The following is a 10,930-nucleotide window of genomic DNA, read 5'->3' as shown; positions in this document are numbered from 1 at the left end:
CTCTTTTTCTTCTTTTTTTTGTGAATTTCCTGTATATGTATAATATATATGTTTATCCTATATATATATATCTATGTATAGTCTTATGAGAAAGAGAAAAAAAAACGAATTCTTTAAAAGAAACAAAACTTTATGCATTTGTTAAAGCTTTTCACTCGATTTCAATTCAATTTCGTACAATAATTATGATGTCGTATGTACTATATATATATATATATATATATATATATATGAAATGTGTATTGTATATTCAGATATTTTTAATTTACCGTCACATTCAAGTCCTTTTTTTATTTAGATTTTAAGTTTTGCCAATTTATTTATTTTACACAAAAAAAAGAAAAAAAATAACCTTAAATGGAAAATAAAATTTGCTTTTCATTTGCAAAAGGAAAAAAACTAAAAAAAAAAAAAACTAATTAAACAACTAAATCTATTATATATACATATATATTATATACAATTTACAGGTTTATTATTTTATGTCGTTGCTTATCATAGATCATAGTAGTTGATCATTGTTAAAAGAGAAAAAAACAGAGCAAATATATAAAATATATATATATAATAATATATATATCATGATGTTGTAAATAAATGTCTAAATCGAAAAAAAAACAAGATTACACAAGAAAAAAAAATGGAGAAGCTTAGGCCATTTTTTTTTTTTAGATGTTTTTAATTAACTTTAGGGTTGTAACAATAATTCTTTTTGTTTAGTTACTTGTTTTACTTCATTAGGAAACAATTTTCACAGATTAGCCAAATGTAAAGCTTCTCCTTTTGAAACACCAAGTGGACGAGTCCTTAATTTAGGCACATTTATTTTGTGGGGTCTTCGTATTATTTTGGCAATTCGTAAGTATGAATTTGAAATATGAACTCTAAAAACAGAAAAGAATTAAACTATGACATACAAGACTTATTGAAGTTATTACTCTATACATACCATTAATTGCTTATGGATGAGAGAGCAAGAGAGATAGAGAGAGAGAGGGCACGGAATGAAAATTTAACTCATAAACGCCTAAAACTGCAAAATGAAAAATTAACAACATAATGAATATTATGCATAATTATGTTTTACTTACATCTGCTGGTTATACATATATATGTATATGTTTATGTGTAGATCCTTTTTGTTCTATTACTTTAAGGATTTTGGATTAGTCTTTATGTTATCCATGGATCTTAGATAACGAGCTTGGGTCACACCACGTTCACGTATATTCTGTAGATGCTCTAATACAAAGTTATTTAAATTATCTTCCAATTGGTTCATTTTGTTGACCAATAATTCGGCACGTTCTTGATACTCGTCCAAAATTTTAAAGCATCTAACTTCCAATTTATCACCTTGACCGTCCGACATTGTTATATAGAATTGTTTTATTTTTTTTTTGTTTTATTTTGTTTTTTTTTTTTATTTATAGTTTTTTAGAGACTTTTTCGACTGAATTCGTGTGGAGTTGACTAGTAAATGAAAAAGATATAGAACTAAAATACTATATAGCTTAAATTTTGCTTTGACATTGATATCGAGGAGTACTAGATGATGAGAAAAAGTCAAATTTTACAACAGATTTTTTTTTTTTTATATATAAAATATTTCAAAGATTTTCTTTGTCTTTATTATGAGATAAAACTAAATGAAAAATGTGACTTTTCATGCATTTGCCAGGCAAATTACATTTGTTTAACTTCATATAAAATATGTAAATATTATAATTATTACAACAGCTATAATAAATATATATATATATATATATATATATGTTTGTATGGCATACATATGTATGAATAATAATATAATATATTATTATAAATTGTTACATCTATTTTGAAAGCAAATTCGTTATTGGTAAGCAATAAGTTATAATCTCAAAATTAAAAATATAGTTCGATTTTAAAAGAAATCATTTCGCTGAAAATTAAGAATACGCAACATGCCATGTTCCGCACCCACAGCCACCCAGTTATTAGCTAACTTATTCGAATTGCAGCGCACTGCATTTAGACGTATCATTGTCATTAGCTCATTATTTTGACGTCGCGATTCCATCAAGTAGTCATCCTTATTCTCTTTGGGCATTGGTAACAATGGCTTTATAATCACACCATAATCACGTTGAAAATCATCAGGTTTGAGTGCTGCTTGCGTTTTCGATGATGATTCCTCAGGGCTTAGCTTAGATACCTCAGTACATGAAACAGCTCGACAATTGTAGGTTACCTTATGTATCACTGGATCCATGTTCATTTCCCGTGGATTTACAAACACCAAGTCACCATTTTCTGTGACGACAGTTACATAATTTTCCGCACAATTAAAGTGTATGTCACGTGCCGTATATAGGACATAATCAAGCGATTTGGTATTATAGAGCAATCCACAAGGATTCAATAACAATAACCTGGTAAAGCCTACAAAATCAAAAAAAAATAAAATACAAAATTCCACAAAATTTCAGCTGAATTTCAACTTACTTTTTTGAAAGATACTACTGCAGCCGATGGCAATATTCTCCCAAATTGGTGGCCATGTGATGCATCCCCTGAAGAAATTATTCACAGCTCCATCGCCAACAAGTGGCACTGGTTGCGAGCAATTGAGAATGTCATAGACTCGCAGTTTGCGCGTTGAAGTGCCCACTGCCAGCCAACGTGGCCCACTCATATCATAGTGAAGATTCAAAACTGTAAGGAGAACACTTAGTTTGGTTTTTTCTTAATTAAGAAACCCTCCACTTACTTTGTATATTTAGTTCGCCAAGGAAGAAATAATGCATAGGCACAAAAGTGCAATGATTATTGCTTTTAAAGCAATTAAGTCCTTCTGTATCCGAAATATCCCATAAGGCAACATTACCACTGGCATAGCCAGCAACTAACAGACCATGGCCAGAACCCTTTTGAAAAAAAGATAGAGTATTATTTAGGATTCCGAAATTCTTTGTCTGGTAACTTACTTCCGACCAACAGACTTTAGTGCATTGATCCTGCACAGAAGCATTCATATCCAAGCAGAGAGTCATCAAGGAATTTAGTTCGATAACTGAATCTGCTCCGCACTTGGGTTTCACCTCATCGGATGTTAGTTGCAAGGGCAAGGCATAGATTTCCACATTAGACGAAGCCGTGGCAACAGCTAAAAGACCCAAACGATTGGCTGATTCCATATAGCCGCCGCTGGGCATAAAAGCAAAGCTAAAAACTGGCCCCTTGGGCACACGTATGCCATAATGTAGTTTCGTCTGTAGGGGCCAATTTTTTGCTGAGCCAGCACGATTCGTATCCAATGTGCATTTGAGTAGCATCATTAAGGCATTATGCTCTTTGGCATCGATATTACGCGTATATCCATGCATCTTGCGACGCAGCGAACACATAAGATATTGGTCACTAACTGTCTTTGGTAATGGAGCCCATTCCAGTTGCCTTATAGGTGCACCCAAATAGGTGATGTATTCATCTATAAAAAACAAATTTCTATGAGACGATTTCTGGGATATTATTAAGCCCACTTACTCTTTGTATTAATTGCCTCCAATGGTTTCAGTTCCCGCCAATCGCATTCATCTCTGACCTTATCGTAGGCAAAACGCATAGATTTCGTTTGTCTGGAGGAGTTGAGCAGTTCATAGGCCTCTGTCCATGATAGTTTCACATAGCTTGGCAAGCAGTCTGCATACAATGATTTTTTGGCATAATTAAATTTTGTGCTGCAAAAATATTCAGATGAAATGTAGTTAACAACTGATCGTCGTTTGATTTATCTGCACGGGATTGCTTACAATTGCTTCCATTTTTTAGTGACGACATCGCCCAAGATGCGATAACGAGAAAACACTGCAATTGATTTGGAGTTTTCGAGTGTTTAGTATTTGATTTGTAAATTGGTATTTGACTTTAATTACTATTTGCTTTTAAACGTGATGATGGTGTTGCTCTGCTTCGACGGACTCGACGTCGTATGGCCTTGGGAGTTTTATTGGTTGCATCCTCATCATCGGCTAGGGAAGAGTTAACGCCATCCGATTCATATTCATCCGATGACTCCTTATCCTTGTTCATATCATAGTCGGAGGAGTCGCCTTCAAAATCATTGGGATTTTGTGACTCATCGCCTGTTTGCATTTGAACGCGTATCTTCTTTAGTTTTGTTTCGGCTCTGACAAGGACACAAAAAAAAAAATGTATATTCGAACTCAAATGTGTTTGGTTTAGGAGGAAGAAAAGTTTTGCGGATTTACTTGATGGTAGATCTACGTTTGGCACGTCCTGAATTGCTGTATACGGGTTCCTCATCCTTGTCCTCACCTTGCTCGGCATCGTCTTCAGCTCCAGGGCCAGACGAGTCCTTCTGGGTCATTAGGCGACTCGGACAACTGCGCTGATGCTGAATGAGAGAGAGTTTCGAATACATACGTTTGCAGTATTCACATTCAAAGCGTTGGGGCGCAGTGCCACAGTTCTCCAAGTGACCCACCATGCCCAGGGCTGAGGATAGCTTACGTCCACAGAGGCGGCAAGTGCAGCCTTTGGCTTTGTTATCCTTGAGATAGAGGCTCATCAAAGTGATAATGACACTGCGGCTAACCGATGACGGCATTTCATCTGTGGTCCAACCTATGCCATAATGCTCATCCAAATGGTCTAGCCAGCCCTCTTTGCTGGTCCGTACCAGACACAATCCACATTGCAATGGCCCCGATCCTCTGCCCTCTTCACGTAACTCTTCTTCGCTATCCAATTGCTCACGATTACGTATGAGGAGTAAGCGTAAATTGAATACATTCTGTGGTCCCAGATCAATGGGGTTGCGTGCGAAAATGGCTTCATCAAAACTTTCATCGGTTTGGTCGTCAAGTTTTGTTTTCTTTGCCGGAGGTTCCTCACGATTACGTGGCTTACGACCACGTCGTTTGGGTGCTGGTTTCTCCAGAGGTGTGGCAAATGTATGTGGTTCTTCTTCTCCTCCAATAACAACTTCATTCTGTTTGGCTGGCTCTGGCTCAGGCTCCGGGTGCGGCACCGTCTCCTTATCACTTTGCGGCTCTGTGGTCACTGTTTCAACTGGGTTACGTGGTTTACGCCCGCGACGTTTTGGTGTAATCAAGGGTGGCACGCTTGATGGTTTAGGCTCCTTCTTCTCCTCTTCCGCCTTTGCCACAACTTCTGCTTCTACTTCTGGAGCTGGGTTACGTGGCTTACGACCTCGACGTTTGGGTGTTATAACTGGAGGATTAGGCTCAACCTTTTCAACTTCCGCAGTAGCTGCAGCAACCTGAGCAGCCTGAGCTGCCTCGGCGATTAGTAGGCTACGAGGTTTGCGTCCACGACGTTTAGGTGTGATTAGAGGAGGTGGATTTGTCTGCTCCTCCTTTTCCACTGCAGTTGGCTCTGGTGCTTGCTCGGGGACTTGAGGCGTCTTTGCCGCTTTTGGCTTACGACCACGTCGTTTGGGTGTGATCAAAAGCAAAGCAGGTTGTTCTACAGCAGCCTCCTGACCTTCAGTTGTGACCGATTTGCTACTAGGCTTATCCGACAATTCTTCATCATTTTGTTTACCAGACAACTGACCATCAACTTCGGGTCCAACTAGTGATAAGGAAGCATTTAGAGATTCATATTCTTCTGGGCAATTAGTAGAAGATTCGTCCAAAGGAGCGCTTTGTTCTGTTTCCAATACTTTGACAAATTCTTCTGGAACTGGAGAATTGCTTTTTGTTTTTAATGGGGAAAGGATTTCTTCTTTTGGCCTTAAGTCATCTATCAGTTTATCAGAAGTTTCATTAGTTAGGCAATTCTTGGGAGTCGCTTTTCTCTCCTCGTCTAGGGCCTGGTCTTTTGCAGTATCTATTAAATCATTATTGACTTTTTCCAGCACTGGCGATTGTTGCAAATCATCTGACATATTGTTCTTACTTTTAGGGGATTTCTTTTTGGACTTTTTTGGCTTTACATCTGCTGCTGCTGCTGCCCCTGGAATTGGAGATAAATCAATTTCCATCGATTGATCCAACTTCTGATTTATAATCACAGGTTCTTCAATTGTTGCTGAATCGTTGAGAAGTTCCGGCTCGGCATCTTCTACTGCAGAAACTTCTTTCGTTTCTTTGGGAGGATCAATCACAGATGCAGCAGTCACGTTTACATTTTCATCGGACTCTGAAGGAAAAGAATGAGGACTTGGCTCTTCAATTTGTTCGCTCCAACTGTGATTGGATTGGTCTAAGCTGTTGTCATCCTCTATTTCCATGGAAACATCTATTTTGTTCTCCTCACACAGATTGGCAGCAGTCTTTGGTTTCTCATTCGGCATTTGTGACTCGGTCTCGCCCTCGGTCTCATCATAATCTGGTGTTGCATCATCGCTGATGTCAGTCTCGTGGACTGACTTTAAATGCTTCACTCTCTTACCCTTAGATAGGATAGCCAAAAACATTCCATCATCTTCGCTTGTACTCGAAGAGGTCAGACGACTTAGAGCGCCATTTGTTTGAATCTCACCCAAAAGTGATCCGTTACGGGGAAAAATTGGAGCCGACGTCTCCTCATTGCCATTCGATTTTGATGTACGTTTGGCTAGAAAGGGTCGGGTTTTTACTAGTTTCTTTCTGGGCACGACCTTGGATGGTGGAGATGAGATGGTATTGCTGCTGCTGGTGATCGGTTTACTTTCTGCCGGAGGCGTAATATTTTCAGCTTTCAAATGATTTAATAAATTTTGTATACCCAATGGCTCTGTCGGCCTGGAGGAGGTGTCAGTTTCAGTTATAGGTTCAGGTTCATTTTGAGTTTCATGTTTAGGCTGTGGTTCGGTTTCCATCTCTTTGCGAAATGGCACCTGAGCTTCACCCTGCAATGGAGACGGCTCTTGGTTTATTATATCTATTAGCGACACATTATTGGTAGCTTGAGGTGGTTCTTCAATAATAATATTATTGTTGTTATTATTATTATTATTATTATTGTGCTTAAGCTTGGGCATCTTAGGTGGATGATATAGCTGGGTTAGATCACGTTCACTTGCAGATTTTGGTTGAATTTCTTCCGAAGGACTTTGGATAACATTATGCTCAATGTTGGCTATTATAGAATCCTTTGTCTCGATAATCGGCTCTTGACCTTCACCTTTTGGAATATCAATCACTTGGGATAGCTCCTGCTCCTTCTCCTTCTCCCCCAGCTCTTGACCATTGTGTGTTTCTTGAGTCTGCCTAATTGGTGGTTTCTTATTTCGTGTTACTAGATTAATTTTTGCCTTCCTCATTTTAATAGTTTTTGACGTTTCACTCATTTTTAGTTGTGTTCTTAAATCTTTCTCCGAATTTTGATTGATTTTTGTCACTCGAATTGTATTACTGGCTTCCACATCTTTTGGCTCAATCATATTGCTCCCCTCAGAAGTCAGCATACTCTGCAATTTAATTGCATTGGGACTAATGCGTAGGACATTGGCTGTATCACCATCCATCACATCCATGGTGGCATGTAATATATCAATATCCTGAATTTTTACTATATTACCAATTGCCAGATCTTCCTTAGGAGGCTCAGGTTCAGGTTCAGTTGGTTCACTTAGAGGTACGGCTACAGAGACGGCTTTGGGTTCTGGTTCAGGATCAGGTTCACATTGTGGTTGCAATTCAAGTTGGACTGCTGATTTACGTACAGGAGCTGTATAACCAAAGTGGAGACTCATCTCTAACTCTTCGGGTGACAATTCCATAAAGCTATTTTCATAATTGGGATCATTGGCGGTTAACTGGGCAATGTAATCAACAGCAGAAAGGATCTTTGGCTTTGCTTCTGGTGTCATTTCTGGTGACGATGGATCACAAACAGATATTGGTGTGATTAATGAATCTGCGGGTGATGTGCAAGATGGCTCCTCAGGAGAAAGTTGAGCTGCTGGAGCAGCAACGGGAGAGGGAAAGAAAGTTTTCTGTGGTGGCGGTGATACTAACATTACTGGTGAAATCAAAGGCGATTGCAAAGGAGATGCATTTGGATACGTTTGAAAACTGGACTCTCCAGAAGATGTCTTTGGCTTTTGCTCCACTTGTTTCACTTGTTCGAGCACCTCTTTTGCTATTTCAGCACGTTTCTCTCGTGACACTTTCAGCTTATTGGCATTAAAAACCCATTTCTTTTTAATGCCACCACCAGCACCAGGTGACGTTGATGACGATGATGATGATGATGATAATGTCTTAAGATTAGCTACTTTGGTCATTTCAGTAATATTCTCTTGAGTGGAATTGGATGTATGCGGAGCAGCAACTGTCATAGATGTTGTAGGCAAACGCAAATCACTCAAATTGATCTTCTCATTGGGGGCCAGCACTTTATTCTCTAGAACAATTAATGGCGGAGAAGGACTCTTTACAGTTGACGAGGATGAGGATGAAGATGAGGATAAGGCCACGATTGATTGTTGCTGTTGATGTTGATTGTTGGTTATAGGCAATTGAAAGCATTTTGCCCGTTGTTTGGGCAATTGATTGATCAAATTAAGGACAACTGATGGTTTCTTTGGACGCACTGTCAAATCCGCTTTGGCAATGGGCACTGTAAAATCAACCGTCGGCGTTGTATTCAAGTTTGTGGGTATCTGATATCTATATGTGGTCCCACCAACATCTTCACCGTTTGCTGCCTGCTGCGTTAGCTGCTGCTCCATTAATGATTTGTTATTATTTAATATTCTATTTTTAAGCATTGCCGTAACATGTAATGAACGTTCGCTCGCTGAAGTCGTCGTCGTTGTCTCTGGTACAATTTTCTCAATATAATTCGATATAAATGAACGTTTTTTAATCGGTTGTGGCGCTAAAAATACAATAAAGAAAATCAATTTTAATTTTAATTATTTATGTTTAAAAATTCTTAAGTAAATAATGCAAATACAAAACAAATACATTTGTTCTGCATTAGAAACCCTTCATAAATAATTATAAAAACTATGCCCACACACATAAAAATGAAAATGTACACTTCTGACACATGCTGGGATTTGAACCCGGGCCAAAAAACCATCGACGGTCTCGCGACTTCTTCTTACACTACGAAAAACGCACGTTTACAGGCTAAGCCAACGAAAGAGGCTACAAACAGGCATCGAGGGTGGCACTTGAATCTAGATCCCAAGGTTGGGGTTCAAAAAAAAAATTAATTGAGCATTAGGATAATGCCCTTCCAGCTCTATAATCATAATATGTTTTCAACATTAATGGATTAATAAAATAAAAATGTGAAAAATGTTTTAAAAATATTTCTTCTTAAACTAATGTATTGTAATAATAGAAGAAAAATATTTTTTCTATATCTTAAATCCTGAGCTCAAGTGAAAACAAAAAAAAAAAAAACAAACTATAGAAAAAACTTGTTTCACTCTCTCAATAAAAAATAGTAGAGCATTAGCAAAAAATAAAACAAAAATTTAGAACTACTCAATGAATTATTCTTTAAGTTTAAAAAGTATTCCCAAGTAAAATATAAAAAAAAAATGTTTGTTCTCTTTCTCTCTCTCTCTCTTTCTTCTTCTTCTCAAATGCTCATTTGTGTAAAAAAAAAACCAGCATGACGTTAGCGCTTTTAATATGTCATCATCATAAATTATAACTAAAGTAAAATATTTAATTAATTTCTTTTTTCTTTAATTTTCGAAGAAAAAAAAAAAAAAAGAAAAACTTTTCCATTACGAAAATAAAAGGATATATTGACTCGCGCTTTGAACATTGAGATATTCCCGATGAGAATCGACGCTGCATCTTAACTAGCAGCGCCACCTAAGAATTTGTGGGCACGGGTAACCTAAGCGCCCATATAAGACAATTGTTCAGAACTTGGGCAAATTAGTTTCAAAATATTGTTTACAAAAAGCTAAAATTATTTAAAATTACACTTTTATAGGGATTAATTACCAGGCTGGCGCTGTGACATTTGGTTTGTCCCTTGATATTGTTGTTGCTGCTGTGAGTGAAATGATGATGCTGCTGCTGCTGCAGCTTCACCGGATATGACTGCAGCAGCAGCAGAAGATGAGGATGAGGAAGAGGTAGAGGAAGCAGGCGACATTAAAGTTTCGTTGGGTTGCAATTGTTGCTGTGGATTTTTGTCATTTTTATTTCGTTTGCTTAAGGCTTCAGCCAGCTTACGATCTAAGCCAGCCTGTTTTAATTTATTAAAATCCAAAGGAATTTTATTTATAATACGTTTCGACGACTGCGACGAATTCTTGTTGGTGTTGTTGTTAACCGCATTAATTTGATTTTGGTTCAAAGTTGGATTAGTTTGCGTTGGTGGCCCCATTATACCATGTTTCAGTCTCTCATCCATATTCAGGGGAGGGACAAATTAACGCCTGGTTTTAATAATTTTGCAATTTCATTTGCTGGGATTTCACACAAACTTCGCAGTATTGATGCAGCTGTTTTTTGGCCTGGTCTCTGGGAACTTTTTCAAAAACATTCACAATTTATGCACTCTTCGCGTACAGTTAAAACGCAAACACGTATTTCATGCAGTTGCAGGCTAAATTCAATGTACGTATTATTTAACGTTTTTAACACAAAAAAATGGTTAAAAGAAAAGAAAAAAGAACCAGCCCATGTGCAGTCCAAGCGCACATTTGCCTAGTGTTACCGTATCTTTGAAGCTGATGAAATGTTGAAAGCATAGAGTTGCCAGGCCAAAAAAATCTATCGTTATATGAAACAAAGAATTTTAATCAAAATATATTTGAATCTTATATGTTTTAGCACATGCCACTTTCTCAAATCATTCATGATTTTCTAGATTTGGTTTAGTCTAAGAATAATTGATTCTACAATAACAGCAAATTATCAAACAATCTATACTTTATATGTATGTACATCTGTATCTTTACAATTTTAAAGAATAATAAAACAATACCAACTTT

At 37.3% G+C, this 10,930-nt stretch overlaps 1 protein-coding gene and 1 long non-coding RNA gene across 2 annotated transcripts; both read right to left on the bottom strand.

Moving 5' to 3' along the window:
- Positions 1 to 724: 724 nt before the first annotated feature.
- On the bottom strand, positions 725 to 1,504 carry LOC111519757. The gene is made up of 3 exons (XR_002724476.2): positions 1,092 to 1,504; positions 950 to 1,033; positions 725 to 884 (listed from the first exon to the last, which is right to left on the bottom strand). It is a non-coding gene; the product is annotated as an uncharacterized LOC111519757 (long non-coding RNA).
- A 312-nt stretch (positions 1,505 to 1,816) lies between these two features.
- LOC6639365 lies at positions 1,817 to 10,648 on the bottom strand. Its single transcript, XM_023178580.2, has 9 exons — positions 9,933 to 10,648; positions 4,254 to 8,838; positions 3,918 to 4,171; positions 3,795 to 3,849; positions 3,529 to 3,722; positions 2,970 to 3,472; positions 2,753 to 2,909; positions 2,488 to 2,697; positions 1,817 to 2,424 (listed from the first exon to the last, which is right to left on the bottom strand). The coding sequence occupies exons 1-9, from the start codon at positions 10,345 to 10,347 to the stop codon at positions 1,907 to 1,909; spliced, it is 6,891 nt and encodes a 2,296-aa protein (XP_023034348.1). The 5' UTR covers positions 10,348 to 10,648; the 3' UTR covers positions 1,817 to 1,906.
- Between the last annotated feature and the right edge of the window lie 282 nt (positions 10,649 to 10,930).

Source organism: Drosophila willistoni, assembly GCF_018902025.1.
Source record: "Drosophila willistoni isolate 14030-0811.24 chromosome XR unlocalized genomic scaffold, UCI_dwil_1.1 Seg144, whole genome shotgun sequence".
Taxonomy (NCBI): Eukaryota; Metazoa; Arthropoda; class Insecta; order Diptera; family Drosophilidae; genus Drosophila; species Drosophila willistoni.
Note: the sequence above shows the minus strand (reverse complement) of the source record. Positions and strands in the feature narration are given on the sequence as shown.